General features: G+C 41.7%; 2 protein-coding genes across 2 annotated transcripts; one reads left to right on the top strand and one right to left on the bottom strand.

Moving 5' to 3' along the window:
• Nucleotides 1-3336: 3336 nt before the first annotated feature.
• Nucleotides 3337-14826, top strand: ttc23 (tetratricopeptide repeat domain 23). The gene is made up of 11 exons (XM_053426342.1): nt 3337-3745; nt 4317-4476; nt 4665-4788; nt 4931-5078; nt 5167-5292; nt 10537-10708; nt 10861-10966; nt 11288-11415; nt 11723-11872; nt 13681-13763; nt 14127-14826. The coding sequence occupies exons 1-11, from the start codon at nt 3705-3707 to the stop codon at nt 14176-14178; spliced, it is 1290 nt and encodes a 429-aa protein (XP_053282317.1). The 5' UTR covers nt 3337-3704; the 3' UTR covers nt 14179-14826.
• Nucleotides 14393-22441, bottom strand: synm (synemin, intermediate filament protein). The gene is made up of 4 exons (XM_053426341.1): nt 21511-22441; nt 20349-20473; nt 18970-19049; nt 14393-18779 (listed from the first exon to the last, which is right to left on the bottom strand). The coding sequence occupies exons 1-4, from the start codon at nt 22306-22308 to the stop codon at nt 16768-16770; spliced, it is 3015 nt and encodes a 1004-aa protein (XP_053282316.1). The 5' UTR covers nt 22309-22441; the 3' UTR covers nt 14393-16767.
• Nucleotides 22442-23224: the final 783 nt, after the last annotated feature.

Here is a 23224-nt window from a genome sequence, read left to right as displayed (position 1 = left end):
TGGTCTAGTAATGCCAAAGGGCAAGCACTATTAATCCATTATCTATACCAGTTATCCTTTGAGGGTCGGGGGGGGGGAACAGAGCGAGAAGTGGGTTTTACCCTGGACAGGTCTTCAGTGTATCGCAGGGTCAACATATAGAGATTTAACATTTTAACCGAGAACCTTTTTTGCTGCAGGGCAACAGTACAAATCACTGGACCACTGTGCCCAAGAGGGGAATCAAAGCCATTGTATTACTGAAAGAAAGCTTCTCATGTGTCTTTTACTAAAATAGCCTAAATAAACGTATTCACCATTAATGCTTGTTGGAACAGGTCCATGGAAAATGTCTGAGGTGTTTAGGGCAAACATACATTAACTGACGTGTTTTTCTTCCGCTGCCCCAGCAGTGTGAAACCAAACCTATGTACAGTGGTGAAACCAGGAACTATCTGTATCTCACATTTAAAGGACACCCTGTAGACCCAGATGTGGACACATTTCACCTCAAACCACAGGCATAAAACTCAAAATGGGTGTCAAAGTTTTTACTTGGATTACTCTGGATTAGTCCGGATTCTCTGCAGCTCTGTTATAGAAGGTATGCATCGTTCATTGGAGGGACCATCCCGATGAAAGAAAGAAAGAAAAAAACACAAGGAAGGATAAAACACTTTATAAAAAAGATTTGTTAAAGTTTGGTCACTGAGCAATGTTCGATCATGTTTGCATCTGCTTATTCTACACAACATAAAAAGTATATCACAGCCCATTGATCCATATATTCATCTAACAAATTGCATGTTGCAGAAATGATTTTTTTTTTTTTATTAAAGTATGTTTAACTGGAAAACCGCACCAGAAGATTTTTGAAAACTGATACTGCATCATTAGATGGCAACTTCAAATTAAAGTCTAACTCTTTCAATAATTTGTCCACTTGCACGTTCACCACACGTTTTACTAAGCAGCCTCAGAGTGTGATTGCGAGGAAAAAACAGAAGAATGATTAGATGTGTTTGAATGGAGTTTGGCAAGGGTGAGAAATTTTAAGTGCTCACCCTCCACCGCTCGTCATCCGCCCCCACACCCATGAGTGTCTACACAAGCACATGCGCACACACACACACACACACACACACACACACACACACACACACAGATGTCAGAGAGGTCTGAGTGACTCTACCCCTGTCACTGGGCGCCTGTTGTGAAAACAGCACCCCACCCCGCCTCCTTCCCTCTCCTCTCCTCACCGCCTCCTCCCCTCTCTCCCTCTTCTCTGGACTCCAGCCTGACATACCAGACCTTGTTCGTTAGCACATATTTTTACCCACCGTTACTAAATTAGGAAGCCAGAGGGAGCAAACGGAGTGTGGCTGCCAAGGCAGAAGAAGAAGAGTCTGATCAGGCCTGGGTTTGCTGAGGGCCTATGCCAACCCTACCAGCTTCATTAGGAGCCACTTGGGTTTCAGAAATAGAAGCCCAACAGGGACCGGGGCCAAGCAGAGCCCTGAACGGCCAGCCAAAAACTCACGGGACAAACAAACAAATAAACGGGCCGTCTCATGGCGTGCCAGAATCAACCGGCAGCCGCCATCCCAAGGAGCCACGAGAAGTTATCTTCGGCAGAATTGCACACAAAATGTGCCCTGCCCCGAGTTTAAAAGTGGTGACAGTGCACACACTGCCAGCCCGACACAGAATAAATTAACCTAGAAAGCTGCCTCCAGAGAGCAATTTCTCAAAGCAGCCACAGAGACGTTACTTCGTATTTATTTGGCATCCTAGGCACTGATGTAAGAAAGAATATTTGTACAAGGAAATCTACATTTCCTCTTTTTACTACTGGCATGAAGCATTTATGTCTATGAAAGTACAGAATAATAATAACAATAATAATAATAGCAAAGGTCTTCCTTATCTATCTATCTATTTATCTATCTAACTATCTATCTATCTATCTATCTATCTATCTATCGATCTATCTATCGATCTATCTATCTATCTATCTATCTATCTATCTATCTATCTATCTGATATAATTCAAGTTCATTGTTTGTCTCGTCTGAGTGACACCTCTCCACTTGTGCACTACATTGATTTCAGTCCATTTAACACCCACCCATTAAAACTAATGAGCTATTAGCAGTTGACTTTCAGCAACTCTAAGGTCAGTGTTGTCACTCCCGTACACCAGCTTGTATTAACCAATAAGGAAATAGAGAGTGTGTGGCCCTGCTGTCTGTATAGGATGTGTTTTTACTCTATCGATGTTGATGCTCTCCATTATATGGCCCACTCTGGTCCCTGTCATCATAAATAAAACTTTGATGGCATTGTGACATGTTTTTATCTTTTGTTAGCCTGTTGCCATGTGTGACCAAATAATGGTTTGATTTACGAGTGACATCATAAGAGGTCAGAGAAAGCATGAAATATAAATGCTCTGATAAACGCTGACGTTGCAGTTATTTACAGTTTCAGGGTAATACTGAAAAAAGAAAGGTTGTGTTATATATTGCTAAATGTAACATTGAGAAGTGTGACTGCTGTCAGATGAGAACATCGCTTCCTAAAAGAGCACAGCATTAACCTAACTCTCCTCCACTAAGTCCACAGCATGTGTGGGGGACTCACTGTTGTGCTAATATACTGACATCTTGTGGAGATATTTGACTATTACAATCAAATGTTCACAACACAGTCAACATGTTCTCACATAAATTATGCACCACCCTTATTTTGATAAAGTTAAGGTAATATATGTTTATCCTGCTCATACAAGAGAGCTGTGCTGAAGCTGCTTGTATCAATCACCAGCCAGATTTACAACTGGGATTTGATCCAGAACTTTGTGGAATTTCTGAATCCTGAATCTTGAACATGCATTTACCAAAGCAAAAGGCACCAACATTTCACTAGAAAGACAGATTTAAACTTATATTATCTTCTGAAATCTATTAGCAATTGGATCATAAGGTATTTTAATTTTTCTTATACAGCAACAGTTACCACTGGTAGGGTTGTTGTTGTTTTTGTTGTTCAACCTCAAGGTTCTCGAGGCCTCATAATTTTGGATTAATTTAATTTAATTTAACTTAAAAATATATTTTTTTCAACATTACATTGTTGTATTACATATTTTTGTATTTAATGTTGGATGGTTTATGTTAAGTTTTATTTTCCTTGTGCTAACAGAAAAATCTTCATTATGAATGTTTTTTTTAAACCTGTGACAGAATATTTGGTCAAGATAACAGGAATGTTTGTTTCTGTTTGAATTCAATTGAATAGAAAAACAAATGGAGAGACTGGAGAGTCTGTGGTGTTGTGTAATCACCGTGCTGTTCGTGAACGCAGCACAGCCCCTTTCCTCTGTGTAACAGGAAACACTTTGAACAGCGCCGCAGCCTTTACTCAGCGCGGACAGGTGACGTTTGACTTCAGGTACTTTAACAAGACAATAAGATCACACTTAGAATATGTTAAACCCATCCTGAACAAACGTAAGCATCGGTTAGCTTCGTTAAGTTAGCGGTTAGCTCAGTTAGCAGTTAGCTTAGTTAGCTTAGCTCGCTGGCACGGTAACCAGGGAGACACAGGCAGCGTTCAGGGACAGTCTGTTGCTGATGGCTCCGTCTCTTACGTCTTTGAACAGTGTCATCACTCTGAAACGGTGAACTCACAAACCCGTCACCCTCACCGGTGGTTTTCACACAATGGCCAAGACTCCACCATGTTCCTCCGACTCTCCTGCTGAGTAAGTGATTCATCTTCTCTACACAACATGGAAGATACGATTCAACTGTTGATTCACTTGTTACAGCAGAATTTCATTATGAAGTTTGTGCACTTTGGTATGTAGATGTTGAAGTATACATAACAATATATAAGCATATTAAACTGTTTGTATGGATTAAGGTCAGTGTGGTATAAAATGCTATGTATGTGAATATTTAACTGTGTGTATAATCACCATAGTTTACTAAATTGCAGTATATATATCTTATAAAAAAGGTGTAACACAATATTTATCATTATCGTAATATAATTTCATCTCTAACAATAACATAAAGGTTTAGTATATATGCTTATATAAGCCCAATGGGGAGATATAACATACAACTGGTCGACCTCAGCTTTAGTGTTTGTCTCATAAAGAATAGTTTTATAAGTAATCTACTATAAAACCTAATTTATGTTCAGTAATAAACAAGTCTCTAAAGTTGGTTCAGATTCAGAATCTCCCATTTCACTTACTAAAAGTGTTTTCCTCCATATGTCCACTTTTTCAAAACCCCATTGTTTGCCCAAACCTTCTGCACATCCAGATGCTCTGAGAGCGTGGTGAGCAGCAGCAGGAGCGTGGACGATCCTCCTCCTTGTGGTTCAAAATCAGGTTTCACTCAGAGGGAGTTCATGATGGTGCCTCCAGAGGAGAAGCTCAAACACTTCAACAGCCGAGCTCAAGCCCATGAAGACAACCAGGAGGTGGGTTCAGTCAGTGCATATCTTTCTGCCTCTGGTCTTGTTTATAAATGCATGAATAATCTGCACAAACAAATAAATAATAAAGAAATGTATGACCTTTTCATCTGATTCTTTACTGACTTTTCATGCATGGTACAGTTTTCTATCAGGAGATGTGATGCTGACAGATAATGAATATATGTTCCCAGTTTGATGCCTGCATCCAGGACCTGGTGCGTTGTGTGGCTCTGACCAGGCTGGTTTATGGGGAGGGACATCTGAAAGTGGCACAGGCCCATGCCAGACTGGCTAAAGCATATTTCCAGTTAAAAGGTAATTTCAGAAAGACAATACTTTAACTACACTTACGATACAGTTCAATTCACATGACAGTCTCTGAGGTGTCTACCTACAATTCACATTTTTACCCCATAACCAATTCCTCCTGTATAAAAGACTGAGTTTGTTCCCTCAGGCTGGGGACTGCAGGCCCTAGAGCACTCGGCCTTGGCCAGAGAGCTGCTGCCCGTCTGCTCCTCCATCTCCTCCTGCAGAGGTGAAAAGCTCCGATGTGTCCTGAGCATTCACCTCACACAGGGAGGTGCTGCGCTGCTCACAACCAAATATCCTTACCGTGACATGTTTGTCAATAATAAATTAGATCATAAGGAAAAGAAAAAAAAATCAGAAATGTCCTTGACTCTTCTCCACTCTTGAGGAGGCAGAATCCTCTTTTCTGAGGGCAGAAGAAGTGCTTAAGGATCTTCATCAACACAGTGCCATCGACGAGGAAGACGAGATGAAGACTGCGCTGGAAATCTCCACCAGTCTATGCAGGTAGAGTTGTTAAAGAAATTACCACTATTTATTTCCTGAGACTCTTGGAGTATCATGCTCAGGCTGATCTGAATGACCTGGAATCATTTCCACTTAAAATGAGACAAGACAGGTATCTCCAGTGGGGGAGAAGAGCATATAGCGTTTTATATTATCATTTCTCTTTTAATTATTTTAAATAAAAACATTTTTTTGTCAAAGATTCAAACCCACTGTCAAAAACAATACATTTAAGTTTAGCCACAAGATGGCGATAGACTCATGCAAACATAGTTTTCTCAGTGTAGGGGTTTTGTAGTCATAGTTATGTCAGAGAACGCGGTATTATTACTCGTTCTCCTGGGAACAACAACAAAACAAATGCTGATTTCCCCTCCCTGACACTGTTCAGTCCACTCAGCATTCTGTGTGGGTGTTTAGTGATAATGTTACAGTCCTGGTGGGTGGAGTTTCTGCTTGTTCCCTCAGTCACTGCTCAAGCAGAGGTACAGATGAGAGGGAAACATTTCTCCCCTTCTCCCTTTTCTCTGAGGTTCTGGTTTCCTCCATGTTCTAAAATAAACCTCAGCTGCTTTTTTCACTTACATATATAGTATCATTTTAGAGTAAACATTGGTAACTTATGTAATATACTGTATCATAACAGGTACAAAGAATCATACTGCATGCCTTTAGAAATATTATGAATTAGTGATTACTAGGCGGAGGCAGCAATCACAGACATGAAGTGCAGCAGAGACCCTTTGGTAAACTGAATGCTCTGGTCACATAGAAATGGCAGCTTCTTGTTCCTATCTTAGATTACAGTTTGAAAAATTAGAAGCACAGACAGGAAATAAAGTCTAGAATCTCAGTTGAGTTACGGTCACCCTGCTAATGTCTCTATTTATTTTACTATCACAGATAGGGCATTTTCCACACACCAACATAAAAAAAAAACCTCAACAGAAATAACCAACACTTAAAGTGTGGCATGACATGTCACCAAAACAGCTCCCATGGGATTCTTGTGCTATAATGGATTTGTTTACTGCAATTTGAGGTCTAGTTACACTTGCATTGAACTTTAAGCAGCTATCAATTCACAGAGGTCAACACATTCGCTCCACACCAGTCGGACATCCTCATTATCGTTTAAAAAACGTACTGCTTGTGGAATAGTGGAAAACTCTGACAAGTGTGAGATGCTGCAGGACAGCCACAGATAAGCACCTCCCCGCTCTCATTCCTATGAAAGTAATAGATCCTTGTATATGAAAAGACTACTTGGTTTATTATGTGTATTCCGACTCAATACATTTGTCAGTGTTGGCATTGTGAAATGCACGATCTCTACAAGAGCCTTTATAATCCAGGCACCAAGTTTATGGAATTGCAAAGCCATTAAAATAAAAAATTTGAATATGTCTCCATCAAAACGTTTGACCAACTCGCAATGTCTTTAAAGCCTTGTAAATAAGTTCTTTAAAATAGTTTGTATTCGTTTTAGAAAGGGAAATAAACATTGTGCATCACTATGAAAGCGTTTCAACAACAGGAACCCACATTTCAAGAATCGTGTTGCGGGGTAACCACTGGAAACATTTAGTGTAAATAGACCTTATCAGCAACAGAGCTGAGCTCCTCTCACAGGAATGTGTAAATGATGCCTTCTTGGTCTGTTTCAGAGAGTCAGAGTTTGTTGACATGATGTGTGTAATTGAATAAATGTGCAGACTCTGGCTTGTGTGTAAGCTCGCTAAATCTCTTTTGTTAGGTGATGACTAAGAATTTGGCATGCCTCTAAAGCTCTGTCAGTCAACAGTGTTGTGGTGCAGGGGAATGTTCCCACCAAACCCTGAAACAATAAAGTTAGCTCGGCTCTCTAACAGATCCTGCTCCAAATACTCTGCTGCCCGATTTCGGATTCACTCAATGTGCATGTGCGCTTAGGTGTATCTCTGTCAGGGGGCAACATTTATTTGGTTTAAATTTACTATATGCATAAGATTGTATGATATGATGATGACCATGGCTGCGAAAAATATATATTCGTGTATCTATAGCTGCTGTTAAATTTCTACATTCTGGTTACCTCCACGAAGGAGGTTATGTTTTCACCCCTGTATGTTTGTTGCTTTGTAGTTTTACACAAAATTACACAAAAGCAACTGAACTGATTTCCATAAATACTGGTTTAAGGATGGGTCAGGGAACAACCACTTTAGTTTTGGTGTGGATCCAGATCAGGGGCAGATACAGGAGTTCATTTCAACACTTTGCCAGGGAATTATTCATGGATCTTGATTTTAAAAAAAAGTGTGTGAAATTGAATGCAGCTTCATTGAGTTTAATTGGACTGTTTGTTGACATTCTAGTTGACATTTTATTTAATTACATTTTGAGCATGCGCTTCATAAAGTATTTCTATTTGAATAATAAACTTGCATAAATTCTACCATATTTTCTGCTAAATTAACCTCATTTTCATGTGTATGCAAATTCATCTGAATGCCTAGTCTGTTTGACAACGTTGTGCAGAGTTTGTGGTGGGTCGTCGCAGTATCAGTGGTGCTGTTGTATAAATACAGAGGAAAAAAAGAAAATTGATTTAAATCATCTTATTCCAGATGTCAGAGGATGAAATAAAACAGTCTGAGAAAACTCATCCGACAGAACTTTGTCAGTTTAAAGCACCACACAGATTTACTGGAGCATGCTGTTGTGTCCTTCTATTTCCACTCCTCTTTGGCCTTGTTGTTGTATCATTTTCCGAGTGAGGGCCCAGAGCAAACTTACGTCAACCATGTTGTGGAAGCGTTTACAAAAGAGGGCTGTGTGGCTTGCTTGGCAATACATCTACAAATCCTTGATTATATAAAGTCCCTCACATGCTGAATCTTAGCAGATTTGGGTGGGATGTGGCATATAACCAGGAAGTGTGTAAGGATGCGGAGTGAATGAGAGGATAGAGAAGCATTGTCTCTGTCTGACCACGCAGGCTAAAAGGCAGGACTCAAGCCACGGTGCAGGAATGTACTGTGCTGTGGCCACCGCTGCTGGCCTAAAAAGGACCTGAGAGTCTGCCTCATGGACCCTTGTGGGCAGGGCTCGCCCACTGTCCATCATGGCTTATTAGGATAATCTTGGACTCATGGGAAATTTCAAAAAAAGGAGCATAGACAACCTGTGCTTTTGACATTTAACAACTGGAACAGAAATACCCAAATCCATGCTGCTGCAGGGATGAGAGCAGACGTCCGGTACACACAGGCTTTTTATACTCATGATACTGGAAGGCAGCTTAGATTAAACCTTAAATCAAAAGCTGTGCTCTTATACAATTACTTGGTGTACAGTCTGTAGATAAATGTTCAGTTAGTGTGGATGTGGGAAGAGAACTTTGTGAAATGGAGTTTCCTATATCCCCGTATGACAGCAGGGTAGCTAGTGGTGAGCGTTGTGTGCTCTGAGAAAGGCCACCACCCCCTTGAAAGGAAAGATGAATTCAATTTAGAGTCCATTAAATGGTTTGGAGCTTTTAGTGGAGTCGACTGATGGACCCAGGGTGCTTGCAGTGGTTAGTGCAGCTATCATCACATCCTCTCTCTGCACTTGCCCAGTCCCAAGTCGATGCAGCATCACAGGACGTGTCAGAGTTTCAAAACAGAAAAACACTCTGTTGTAGGTGTCGGCAAAACATGTGAAGCTTATAACCTTGTTAGCAGCAGTTCATATACAGACGGGTGACTCGGCTTCTCTTACAAAAATCCATTCTTCGATCTTCAGCTTTGCCTCTGTGGTTTCCTGACACTACAAGGGCATTCCCTAATTTAGCTGCCCAGTAATGATAAATAACACACTGCAGGAGTTATTCGTCTGAGGCTGTTAAAGTGGTGGGGGGGTTAGCGGTGGTGTAGCTGTCAGAGGAGAAAGTTATAGACTTGTGAAAGGGTGCAACAAAAGCAGTTAAAATGGCAACGAGCAAGCTTTCCCTATTATAGTCTGCACTACTCCAAGATTTAGCTGCAGCCATTAGCCAAAAGCTTTCACATCTCTGCAGGACCTGGGTTTGGCTGCAGACCAAGCAGTTACTTCAGTAATTTAGAACAGGCCCATTTTAATGAAGCAATAGGCGTATGGGTGAACACTAAATTTGGTTAGAATATATTAAAATGTTGTCATTTCGCAATCATTCCAAAATCCGAATTGGGCTCGTCTTTAACCTCTTTTCTACTGACCTCAAGAAAACCTTCAATAAATCTCCCCCAGCAGGCTGTTGGTGTCCATTCCAAATGATTTAATGTCCAAAAATACTCACCCTAGGGATGAGTGAGTCTTAACCTTTAGGGACAGGGCGTTGAACTTAACAGAAGCAATATTCTCTACACATTTCTGCATAAATTCTGTGCACCACTTTAGCAGTACTTCAAAATAAAGCTCACAGATAGTCCAAACAAAGTAATTGTAGCTAGAATACTGAAGGTATATGCCGTCTTGTTTTCTGGGCATGCCCTACGTTATGTAACCTAAAGTGTCCTGGAATAACTTCTTGACAGACACTATTTTTGTGTGTTCAATTGCTCTGCCCTCAGTGGTCACACCAGTTTAGTCCTAATGAAAAAAACACTTGTTGTTCTCCCCTGAGCCTCAATTGATAGAAGATCAGTTTAATCATTTTAGGGACGCGGATCTCATCCAGAGTAGAGATTTGGGATTTGCTCAGTGGTTCTCCTATGAATCCGCAAGTTCTTGTATGACAGGTGCACTTTGACAGGATGCAGGGAAACCTACACACACATTATCACACTAAATGAAGACTATAAATTGTCTGTAGATGTGAATGTCAGCCTGAGTGGTTGTTTATCTGTGTGTCAGTTCTGCGGATTTGCATCTGATTGTACCCCGCCTCTACACCTTATCAATACCTATCAATCATCCATACTATATAACCAGTATAGATGATGGATGGATTATTATTCAATTTTTTGACAACGCAGTGGTAATTTGAGTGTTGTTCTGCTAAATTATGTTTGTATGTACAACAATCCCTGCCTGTGTTACCATGTGTATAAAGATTTTCATATGAAAAGTAAAAAATGTATTTCTAGATAACCCTGGAGGGTTTTTAAAGAGCAGAACTGATTACGTAATGGTTTTGGTGCATTTCTATACCCTGCTCCCTTGTGTGGCAGACTCTACTGTCTTCTTGTTTGTCTTCCTGTTTCTGACAGTCTGCCCATTTGTGTCCTTTCCGCTCTATAGGGTCTATAAGAGACAGAACCGACCAGATGAGGCTTTAAACCAGTGTGAGAAGTCTCTGCAACTGTTGAAGGACGGCGATAAGCCAGATAAAACCTGCTCTGTCTACAGAGACATGGCCGCCATTGAACAGGACAAAGGTCATATGGACCAAACCATAGAGCATCTTTCAAAGGCAACTCAATTATACCTATCTCTTAAGTGCAACATATATAAACACAGGAGGGCCTTTTGACAATGTGCCAAGTTGCGATGTTATGTAATATTTCTGCTCGTCTTACTTGCTGATCTGTAATCTGTCTCTTTCATGTGGGTGTCTTCCTCTAGGCTCATGCCATCGCTATGAGACACAGCCCAGGGGCGTTAGAGGAGGCTCAGATCTCCCACAGCCTGGCCCTCATCCACTCTGCTGCAGCAGAGCCCCATCACAATGGTGGGTCTATTCACAGACAGGCCTGAGCAAAGGGCTTAATTAGGACTTGAATCTCCCATTGTTTTCCTATATGTCAAATTCTTTAAGATGGTGTTATGGAAACCAGACGTATAATAGCCACTTTCAAGACATGTTTAAGTTCGGCCACATCAGAATGATTCACTCATGTCAACGTATGATCTACGGTATCTATGAGGCATAACATCTAAAAATTTGAAAGACCTGTTTTTGGAAAATGAAACTACTGCCAATTGCCAGTTGTTGCTATGATTTAAGTAGCCAACTTGCATTATTGTGTATTTCTTCCTCCTGCTGGTGTAGAATCTGCAGGTCAATACTTTGAGCAGAGTCTAAGTGCCTACAAGAACTCTGTAGGTCCACAGGATCCAGCCTTCCTCACTGCCCAGGATCACTTCTGTCGTTTCCTCCTCCTCAATGACCAGCAAGAGGTTTTACACATGCGCGCGCACACACACACACACACACACACACACACACACAGACACACAAACACACACACGTCTGTAATATGATTCAGATATGTCTCCACTAAGATTCCCTTCAGGCAAATCTCATATTTCTGTTTGTGCAATTTTGGGATCCAGGGCAGACTGTCACCTTCTGCAAATATATTGTATAGACAGCAGCACCATGGAAACCCTCCCTCAGAGCTTGTTATTGTGCAGGAGCTGATTCCCTCTGCTGAACAGGATGTGGCTCTCTCTGGCTTACCTATTTTTGAATATGCCATTGCAGAGATGTGTGGAGATCCAACGAACCTCTCTCACTCCGAAGAGGTTTGCGTTCGGGGACCTGAGTGCTGAGGTTGCAGACACCCTTCAGCTAATAGGAAGTGTGGAGATGAGTGAGGGCAGGATGACGCAGGCCCACAGGACGATGAAGAAGGTAGTCGCAGATTACAGAATGGAAACGGCACAATGTTGTGTTTAGCACCTGTAAACATATATTAGAGTCGTAGTTACTGTCATCAAACATGACCTTATTCCTGACAAACCATTTTGGTGTGCGCCAGTGAGAGGCTTGTTGAAAATACACAAGGGTCCTGTCAAATTGCGATGAGCTATTCCCGCCATCCTTTTTAAGATCAGTGCTATCAGAGCTGCATGCTAATCTTGGAAGGGTGCTGCGGGAAGAGCCGCCCTCCCTGGTGTAAAATATCACACAGAGTGACTTTGTGTTTCCTCCGTCTGGATGGAGCCTGGGCAGCTTTGGTAAAGGAATGGTAGGTTGTCAAGCGCCGTCCCTGTGTCACTATAGCAGTTTTCAGACAAGAAGTCTATGTGTGTGTGTGTGTGTGTGTTCTTTGAGCTTTTACTATGTCAGTTTTGCTTTTATTAAATCAGAAACATCATCAACACACCCACTCGCTTGTGGGGAATCCCCCTGACAATCTCCTGCTGTGTTCTCACATTGGGTCTTTCGGATATTACCAACAGCTTTTACAGGAGGGTTCGGAGAAACCCTGGAGAATGTCCGGAGCCTCTTAATTGGACATTTGCATTCTCACATACATCCCCTCGGGAGAATGTCAGGAGATAATCCAGAGCTCACTGCATCTGTGAAAGTAGCTTAATTCACAAAAGTTGACTTCTTATGCACTAAATTAACAGCAGCCTTGTAGCTCTGTGCTTTTCCTCTGTGACTGTTTTTCATTATTTCTTACATAAGGAGTGTTTTTACTTTTCATGTACACTATGACTTCACATGTTTCCCCTATGAGCTCACTTCTGCCGCCCTTCCAACATACTAAAATACACTAGTAGAGGAGGATCGCTTCATACTAGTAATAACATGCCTGTAAGCTAAGGAGGCTGGTTGCTATGTTGCTTCGTTGTGACATCTAAGTTCAGGGGTCTTGGTTTGACAGGGAATATCAGAGCTCACTCTTCCAACACCCCATCCAGGTGACCTTTCATAAGAGCCCTGACACAGAGCAGATACGTGAGCACAGATTTTCCCCTTCAAACACGCTCTTGAGTAAATTAAGTTTTTCCAGAGGAAAGCTGGCTCTTACAGTAGATACAGTACACAACCCTCAGAACAAGAGAACAATGGTGCACATACACAGTGACACACACTTCACATTCCCCCCCCCTTTCCTCTGTGTGTTGCTGAAAAAACAGCCTTCCATTACATCAACCTTAGCAACGGTGAAAACAGCCATGAGAACAGATGGATCTGTTCCAGATTACCCCGAGTTTTTCTTTCCCTGGTGAAGAAAGAAGCTTCACGCTCCGTCTTTTCACAATTTAAAGTTAGGCAGGGTTTTATTGACATGTAATGCATCACTATGTGAACCGTGGAATATTTTAAACATGTCTTTGTACTTAAAAGTTGAGTATTTTCTGGATTTTGTTAAATTAGAAAACATTATCTGATCCCATTCAACGAAGCAGTGATTGCTTATTCATCTCCAAGTGGAAAATGACTCAGGCTGTTTCTCAAATATATTTGCTGGATTGGAACCCCTGTAATAAATCTAGCAGAATCCCCCTTGTTGACCTGTCACTCCGAGTGCTCAGCGCAGGTGTTATCTAAACCTTGGGACTGCTACCGGGGTTATTTTAGGATGTTTAGTGTGTTCACATGTTGCTTGGTAGTGTTTATTCCCCTCCTAGTATGACTTTCACCTCTCACCTTCCACTGGCGACTAATTCTGCTGTCATTAATGCTTTTTTTATTTTTAATGTCAGTGCCTGGAGATCCAGAATTGGATGTGTGGGCCTCAGCACAAGAAGACAAAAGCTACACAAAAAGCCGTGGACATGCTGGCCCGGTAAATCTGTAGAACTTTTTTTTGTCTGCAAATAAATTAGATTTTTAGTAAACTCATGTGATTTTCCAGATGATACAATGCCAATTGGTTGATATCATTAAATAGTAAAATACAATTGATAAAAAGTTTATTTAAAAAAAAACAGATATACCTTGAGAAAAGACAAATGTACCAACTTAAAATACTCTGGTAACACACCAGTTATTTAGGTTTCTAACTTAATGTTAATAAGTTCTATTAACACAATTTCTTTCTTCAATGTGATAGAAAAGTATTTATTTGTGTGTTACCAATAGAACTATTTATTTGATTTTCTGAGCCCATGCATGTTTCAGTGTGTAACCAAATACCTCTGTCTTGCAGGGCACCAGAAGTGGCTGACAGACTACAGAAGCAAAGTAGAAGAAAAACATAACTTTCCAATTGTACCATCTGACAATGATGGACACTCACTATTTGACCCTTGAATGTGTATTTTTTTATTTTGTCGTTACAATAACTTTGAGGATTTGTGTTACATTATACAAGTATCACTGCTGAAAATTTGTTTGAAATTTCTCTATTTGTGTGGATTCAGTGTCATTCACACAGTGTAGTACCATGGAAGAAAACATTACACTCACAAAAAGTACCCACAATAGCTTTTAATCGTGTTAAGAAATGAATCAATTACAAAGTTATGGCTGGAACCAATTTTAAACAAAGCAATGATAGTTTCAGAAGAAATCATCACTGTATGTCAATAACAGCAACGATGCTGGGGTATCCATGGTGAACGTCCTCAATCAACACTGACTCAAACATTCTTAACACGTTTGTAAAGGTTTGTTTACGCTCTGACATGGCACATGGTGTTCAGATTACAATGTGTATAGACATACAGTATACACTTACACAAATTCCTTGTTAATATTTTAAGTGTAACAATGTAATATCTAAATTACCGCGGTTAGCAGATGATCAAATGTTTGGAGATCAACTGTATCTGGGCACTTTAATGCAACAAATTTGAAATAGAAGCTCTTTTTTGTAAAGATGTTTATAAAAGCATGGCATTCACACATACGTTTTATTTCTGCAGGTTATTTTAAAGTAGCAGTGCCAAAAATCCAATATGTGAAGACATTGCTCAGTGGTTGCAAGGTTTAAATTAGGACAGCCGTGAGGACGACATGTGTAAAACATTTAAACAGGCTATAAACAGACGTTTCTGCCTCTGCAACAAGAACACAACACAACAGACCCCAGAGAACGCCCGGTGCCACTAAGCTGTCGATCCCAAAATAGTGAGCGTCATGAACACACTGCTATGTCAGAGTAAAGGTGAATCCCTCAAGCCAACATTGTGATAACAAACGCAAGTGGACAAGCAAACGGTGTCGAGACACCAAATTAAAATTAGACATGACATTAAAACTCAATGTGATCATATTTTCTTTCACAACACTTGCTGCATCCTTGAATCACTAAGCTCTGCCGCTTCCTTTTGGTCTTTCACCTTACTCTTTGCTGACTGTCATTGGTGTGATCCACCATTTCTATTTACCGACTCACAAATCACAATATTGGAGCTAAATATTCACGTTACAGATTACATTGTTTACATTGATTATGTAACCTGCATTTCGTTATTAGGTAATGAAATGTCCAGTTATTTGTTTTAATGTGTAATGTGCTAATATTCTAGTTCAATCATCTGACCATACCTTACTTTGTGAGTTACTTAAACAACACTTCTAAGCTCCACATTACTTGAACTACACCTTTACCTCAGAATTCAAATTTGTCTCAATATATCGTGAGACAAATCACCATCTATGTCTTCACTCCCCTTACACCACCAGCCACGAGTTTAACTATAAATCTGTTCACACTCCTGACAACTTAAAATAAACCATTGTGTTCCAGGATGCAATACACACCAACATCATTCCATTAGCAGTGCCAGAGAAAAATAAAAAGGGCCTGCGTAGGGTGCCCAGCACCTCACAACTATCACATCATGGCTGAAAGGACCACGATATGACAATTGGGTTGATGACGTGCTGTGAACTGTCTGTTGAAGCTGTGCAGTACAGGTTAGTAGAAAAATAAAGAAATCTAGAGAGAATAAACAAAACAGTTTGAAAATAAACTGCAAGCTATAAAAAGAATAAAACACGCTAGCGCAACCCCCCCCCCCCCCCCCCCAGTATAACCAACCCGAAACATTGCTACAATGTTACTATCCCAACTTAAGCTAGCATAATTTTTATTATACTTCTGCGAAAACATATACCATAAAAATATGTTATAATCTGGTCATTTTAAAGAAGATATGTTTTTCTCTTTCCTCTATTGTTGTCTAGTAGAGTTTGTGTGTGTGTAAAAGTTCTGCAAAGCTAAAAAGCCAAAAGTCCACATTAGAGGGAGCTCCTCTCCCAAACAGAAAACACTCCTGAAGCTATTAAAACACCTCCTCTGTAGTTCGGCCAATACTTCCACACCATCATGATGTCACATGACATCATAATAGCCCACATTTGCATAATGTACGCCTAGCGTCTAGTCTGGCACGCGCCCAGATGTAACCAGATACAGCAAGATTGGAGAACAACATATCCTAAACATGCTGGAAGCGGTTGACCAATCACAACAGATTGGGTCAGCTGGGCTCGTCATGTTAAGAGACAGGAGCTAAAACCAAGCGTTTCAGGCAGAGGCTGATAAGAGGATGTGTTTTTGAGCATGCGAAACTTTTCAAATACCCTCAATTAAAACTATAAACGTATATATAACCATAATGTGTCTATGTATGCAGTTAAGTTTTAGGTAAAACACTCCTTTAAGTTGGCACAGTAAAAGAGTGTACCAAAATGAATTAGATATAAAATGTTTTACTGCATAGTATCATAACAATGTCTGCTATCAGCATATATGCCTTTTGATCTCTCTGTATCTGCACTTCGACACTTGATACGACTGGCAGGTATTGAATTTAAAATATTTCTGACCAAAGTCTGTTTTAATCATCTTGGCTTTCAAGGTATATTGTTGCAACTCTTTTCTCTTGAGAAATCTTTAGTGGTTTCTCTGTGGTTTGAGACTCTGAAGATGCCTCAGAGGATTTCTCTGACGGCTCTAGTTTGATGCGTTTCTCAGTGATTTCAGACCCAGATTCTTCTTGGTTTGCAAAGACTTCAAACTCGTCGTCATAAGCAACATCCTCTTCTTTGGAAATTCTGAAGCTGTACCCTCCTCCAGCACCACCGTCAAACCCAAGGTTGGACGATCTGAATGCTGCCATGATCTGCTCCTCAGACAGATCATCTCCTTCCTCCAGCAGCCCAGAGTCTTCCAGAGATTGAGAGACATTTAGCTCGGCAACTATTGTCATGGTTCCATTGTCACTTGACTGCTGCACTTTTTTGACAGACACATTTTGTGTGCTGTCTTTACTCAACTTGGTGAGGAAAGCCAACTCCTCCCTCAGAGGACCAGAAACGGAGCTTTGTAGCTTCTCTAGAGCTCCCTCCAGCTGCTCCTTGGGCTCCAAGGAGTCCTCTCTTAGGAATTCCAGCACTGACTCCTGCACCACAGGGGAAACACAAACCTCTTCTTCAATGATGGACTCTGGGAAACTCTCTTTGACAAAGTCGTTGTCGTCTGACATGAACTTGTATTCATCCCCTTCCTCTACAATCACTCTTTTCCGTGAAAGACTTTCATCTTGGTAGTACCTCTCATCTGACAGGTCATCAACAATGCCATAGTGGCCACAAGAGGACATGCCACCACCGTCCTCGGTTTCAGAAAGGTTATCATCTGGTGTGGAGACAAAATACTCATGAGGCTCTTGGCCGTGGGAGAAGTATGAAGATTCACTATGTCTAGAGACCTGTTGAACATGAACAGATCCGCCCTTGGACTGATCTGTGTCTGACCTGGAGGATTTCATGGCATCATCATCATCATCAATCCCCCGTCCTGGTGCATCATCAGGGACGTTTTCTAGCTCCTCAATTTGGAAATATGTTGAAGAGGGGCCATAAAAAGTGGATCTGGACTTCTCTTCAACCTCCTGCTCTTCATCACTGTAAGAGTCCACCGGTTCCTCAATGATTTCCACATTGACAGACTTATTTCGCAGGTTCTCTGCTCCCTGCAGGCCACTTAAAATATTCTTGATCATGCTTCCTGTTTCCGTGTCCTCGATGTCCTCCAGTGACACCTTCTTCACGCCTTGGCTCATAAGTTCCTCCAGGGCAGAGTCTTCCGAAAAATCCAGCTCTTCCTCCACTTTGGACTCCAGCACAATCTGTGTTTTAAACGTGCCGTCCTCCTGCTCGGTTTTCTCAACATGATATCTGATCTTGGATTCTCCCGATGAGCAAACCTTAGCATCCAAACCAGCTGGTTTAATCACCTTCTCAATGATCTCCTCTACCGACACAGAGTCTAATATCTTCTTCTCACTTGGGCTCATCGTATACCCTCTTCTCCCTTTGTCTTCGAACTCGCTGTCATATACAGAATCCATCTCCTCTTCATCCAAGAGTTGCTTTTGGTTTTCTTGTTCAGTTTTCATGCTCAGCATCATCATCGACGGGGCCACGACTCTCACAGATTTGGTCTCAGGAGTAGAAGACTTGATGGCACTGCTTTGGTTTTCCGTTGAAGAGACTTGTTTGATTTTCACAGTTTCCCCCTCTGCTGTTGGTTTTTGCACACTGTGACTCATGGGGTTTTCACTCCTTCTTGTTTGTTCATCTTTGGCAGCCGCGGTGGTGGCAGTGGCAGAAGCGGCAGCCCGAGCTTTGTTGAATGAGATCATGTCCCTTCTGGATTCGGGACTTTGATAACGATCTCTGCTTGCAACTGAAATAGGAATGACTCTAGAGGGACTTATGGACCCAGAGGGACGCATGGGGGATCTACTCAGGCTTGACGTCTGTGGCCTGTACCTGATGTCCGTGTGTGGCCTGGTTGTTAGGATGGAAGCCCTTGGTTTGTAGGGTTGAGCAGGCATCTTGATATCTATGGCAGAGGAGTAATTCACATAAGAAATTCATGTTTTGACATTTTCTGTTTAGTCTTGACACTTAAAACTGACTGTTTATTTATATTATATATTCATACATATTTTCATTTATTGAGAGGTACTACAAGTCTTAAAAGGTTCGCTTGTGATCAATAGCATTAATGAAGTCGATAGAGGTCAACATACCTATTATTCTCTCTCTCTGATGCTGATTCACCCTCGGATGAGCATCTTGAAGACCCACTCTTTCACCCTCCAGGAGAGCCCTGAGCAGAGGAAACAAGAAAAAATGCTTAAACACATATAATTATACATGCATAATTATTTTCATATACATGCAATAATAAAAAATCCAAGAGAAATACCTCACAAGATGGAGGACATCATTCTGCTCTGCCATCTCGACCCTCTCAAACTAAACGCAACAGGCTTACAATGCGGTATGGACACAGGACCTGGCCATGTAGGGTAGTAATCACCAAAAATACACAACAAGCCACTGTCATGTAACAAAGACTTTGTGGCAACTTGATCAAAACACCTCACCTTTCCTTGGCCATGATTCAACAAACATGCAAGAGCAAAGTAGGTCCATCAGAAAAGGGAACAACCTCTCCCAATAGTGTCTCCCGAAAGACTGACCTAAAAATAGCGGCTCCAATGCAGAGCACTTCCCGAGGAATCCCAAAGCAAAAGCTAACTCGTGACACCTTCAGGAACACATGCCACCACCGCGTCTCCCAGCAAACATTCTGTCTATTCCAGACATTCAACACACACCAGATGTGCCAGTGGAGGACTGGCCATGTAGCGGCGCCCTGGAGCAGAAGTAGATGACCTTCTAAAAGAACTTGGCTGCATACTGTAAAAAGATGTTGGTATGCCTCACATCTATCGTGAAGTCTGAAAATCCTGTCAAATGAGGTTATAGTTAATAATGTGCTGTTCTAAATAATACGTGGAAAAAACTGCTTGATATAACTTCTGAACCCTAAAAATGGAATGTGTTTATCAACTGCTTTAAAGATAACTTAACTGTTTGTGCTTGACCGTGTCTGTGATCCGGCTAAGTTAATAACATAAAACCACACATTCCAGGCTATTGCAGGATATGATGATATGCTGGTTAAAATGTTACTTGCTTCACACAGGGAACAGGCCCCAGTGAAAGTTTAAACAACTCTGTTAAAAATGTTACAGTTACTGTGATATTTATAGGATAGTGAATGTGATGCATTACTTTTCAATTTATTTTATTGAAGGAAAAGTCTTCAGACCACTACACTCAGTGCCAAGACCAACAGGAATTTAATCATCAGATTTGTTCTAATGCTTTTGATGAAATAACTAATTAAGCTAAAAGTAGTTGAGGCAGCAAGGGGCAGGTTTAGAAGTTAAGCTCCGGTTTTCATCATGTAAATGTCACTGGAATAATGAAGCTGTAGTTGACCTTTCAGACTTGTGTCTTACCAAATATGACAAATCAAATTGTCTGTTGTGAATAGTGAGGATTCTACCCCATGAGAATGTTTTCACTTCTCTCTTGACTGAGAGCAGCTCATCACCTGTAGGCAGCCACCTCCTTGCCCAGATCCATCTTCACCTGGAGAAGGTGCTGATGTTCTCGCATCTTTGCTTCTATGGTGTCGGCCATCGCGTTTCTCTCGTGCTCCAGCTGCTCTATAATCATCTAGAGGAGGAAAAAAGAAAAAAGAGATTTTCACTTTGCACAAAGTTAAATTTTACAAGCCTGTGGTCTGTCGTATATATTTTTTAATGACAATACTAAAATCATTCAGCTCCCTTGTTAACAAAAGTGTGTAACCACATTTTAAGCAGTGTTGTTAACTAGATAAATGTTTGTTTACATCTTATGCAAAAACTACACTTTTCCCCCTCTCCAAAAATCTAAATCAAGGTCATTCTTTGTTCACACTTCTTTTACCTTGAGTTTTAGATTCTCCAACAACATTTAACATCCTACAACACATATCTTGCTCTATTTCTAAAGATGTCCCCATGCTTTAACTGTGAGGAATGTGTCCTTGTTGACCGCACCAGTGTCTGTCCATGTGTAGTATTTGTGTCCGTCTGACCTGCCTGGGACTCCATCTTTAGGAGACTAATAGGGATTTGTCAGTCTGACAGCTAATTGGTTTAAGTAGCTGGTGTAATCTAGCAGCTATGAAACACATGGAGGGACATGGAGTGTCCTTTAGCTACTCAACCTATTCAATCCTTCTGGGGGTCAAATGTTGCACGCACGCTCCGTGATTCCAACAGTTCTGGGAACACAAACGTGTCAGGCACCGCTTAATGTTGGTAATGGCATTATGCACTGAGGGAGGGTTACATTCATTTTAAAGCCAACATCCACTAATTGTATAGGACAGGGTTCAACCAGGGTGAGGTTGGTTACTGGTCACACATCATATATTATTCCAGTTGTAAATTTCAGCCTTGGTTTAGAATCATGCTTAATAATGAGATGCACCCTTTTATAGATCCTCAGCCACTGCAGCAGCTGCGTTAGTGGGTGTGGCAGACAACAGGGAGTGGCCGCTCCCTTGGCCCAGTGGGATAAATGGAATATTATGTGTTTTCTTTTTGTAAAATGTGTATTCAGGGGCTTCATAGTATATATAAACCTTAAAACATATCCTACAGTCAGGTCTCTTTTGAATACTTATGGATGTTATGTGTTCTACTCTCTCGTCGTGTTCTCACCTGATATTGACCCGAGTCCACATGGATTTTTTCCTGCATGTGCATCAGTTGCTCTTCCAGACGCATCTGAGCGTTGCCCCGTTTCTCCGCCTCCGTGCGTAATTTGTCCATCTCTGACGCGTACAGCATCTTCTCCCTCTGCAGGTCACCCAGCTTCGCCTGGTCCGCTCTGATCGACTGCTCCATCTCCTCCACCTTCTGCTGGTACATGTCAAACGTCTCCATCCAGCCCTCGGACAGACCCCGCGCGTACTCCTGCACCTCCTCCACGGAGGCCACCGGAGGCCCGCGGTAAGTTTGCGTCATGATGGGCACCATCCGGGAGTCCACCTGACGCCGGAGACGCTCCTTCTCCTGCCTGTGCGCTTCCTCCATGCTTTTATATTGGCTCTCGAGCTGGAAGAGCCGCTGCTGGAGGCCACTGTTGGTCTGGTGGGCGAGGTGGAGCTCCTTCTCGCAGCCCTGCAGCTCCCCGCTGATGTCCCGGCACACCCCTGTCTGCTCGCTGCACAGACCCTGGACCAGCTGCAGCTCCCTCCACAGCTTCTCCCGCTCCATCTCCGCCTGGGACTTCTCCATCGACAGCTGCCCCAGCATCTCCCTCAGGTCCCGCATCTCGGCCTTGTACCTCGGCTCCCATCCCGCAGTCTTCGCCTGCCTGAGTTTATGGATCTCGCTCACCAGATGCGCGTTGTCCTGCTCCAGCTGCTTGGTCCTGCACAGATACTGAGCCAGTCTGCTGTTGAGCTTCTGCAGCTGCTGCTTCTCGCCCTCAAAAGTTCTCTTGAAAGGCAACATGGTGGCGTCCGGTGACGAGGAGAGAGTTCACAAAGTGTCCCGCCTGTGCGCTTTGGTTTGAGGAGCCAGGTTCCCCCGGTGTGATCAGAGTCTGCGGCCACAACTGTGATGTAATGTGCGATCAGTGGCCTTTGACAAGTGCAGGAGGAGGAGGAGGAGGAGGAGGAGGAAGAGGAGGAGGAGGGCGGGTCCTGTCCTTCCTCACTGGGTCGTCCGAGCAGGTCCTGGCAGATGTTATGCTGCGTTTAAAGGTTACCTGAAATATCAACATCACACCATCCTTGGTGGGATCTGGGGAGGGAAAGATGTTGTAAAACGCCATTATTAGACAGTGAATTAAAAGATGAACCAAGTTTTGGAGAAACAACTAGTCAAATATAACGTTTAATAAACTAACAATATCCTAACCTAACCCTAACTCATGATTTACTCTCTTAACTGTGCAACATCCATTATGTCTGTTCAATACAATGGTTCATATGCAATCCATCCACTGTACATTCTCACATATGTATTATTGTTGTTACACTGTGTATATTAGTTTTTGTTCCATTCATATGTTTCTATTTCAATTTTGTATCGCCACACTTAAGTATTGGATGTTACTTATTATTACTTACTCTATTTTTGCCTCTTGCTGGGATTAATAAAGGATCATTTTACCTTTTGATAGATTTATGGACATGACACACTACTCCATGACACTGTTGTACTCCATTACACAGGCAGAACAAATTCATCACTTACTGTCAGTGGGGTATACTTCTCTAACTAGGCTACGTTTTCCATCACTATAAATAGACGTAGGGATTTGTCACCCACAGTACGATTTTTTCTCATACACTGTTGTTTTTTTAAATGAAATTTAAATAACACTGGTAAATATAAATAAATAGTAAAAAACGAAATGAGAAAT

The sequence above is a fragment of the Pleuronectes platessa genome, chromosome 7 (assembly GCF_947347685.1).
Source record: "Pleuronectes platessa chromosome 7, fPlePla1.1, whole genome shotgun sequence".
Classification (NCBI taxonomy): Eukaryota; Metazoa; Chordata; class Actinopteri; order Pleuronectiformes; family Pleuronectidae; genus Pleuronectes; species Pleuronectes platessa.
Note: the sequence above shows the minus strand (reverse complement) of the source record. Positions and strands in the feature narration are given on the sequence as shown.

Coding starts and splice junctions, on each gene's coding strand:
- ttc23 (XM_053426342.1), top strand. CDS start 3,705: ATGGCCAAGACTCCACCATGTTCCTCCGACTCTCCTGCTGA. Junction 4,789..4,930: donor AGCATATTTCCAGTTAAAAG/GTAATTTCAGAA, acceptor TTGTTCCCTCAG/GCTGGGGACTGCAGGCCCTA. Junction 5,079..5,166: donor GCTGCGCTGCTCACAACCAA/ATATCCTTACCG, acceptor ACTCTTCTCCAC/TCTTGAGGAGGCAGAATCCT.
- synm (XM_053426341.1), bottom strand. CDS start 22,308: ATGTTGCCTTTCAAGAGAACTTTTGAGGGCGAGAAGCAGCAGCTGCAG. Junction 20,474..21,510: donor TGGACTCGGGTCAATATCAG/GTGAGAACACGA, acceptor TTCCTCCTCTAG/ATGATTATAGAGCAGCTGGA. Junction 18,780..18,969: donor TCAGAGAGAGAGAATAATAG/GTATGTTGACCT, acceptor CCTCTGCCATAG/ATATCAAGATGCCTGCTCAA.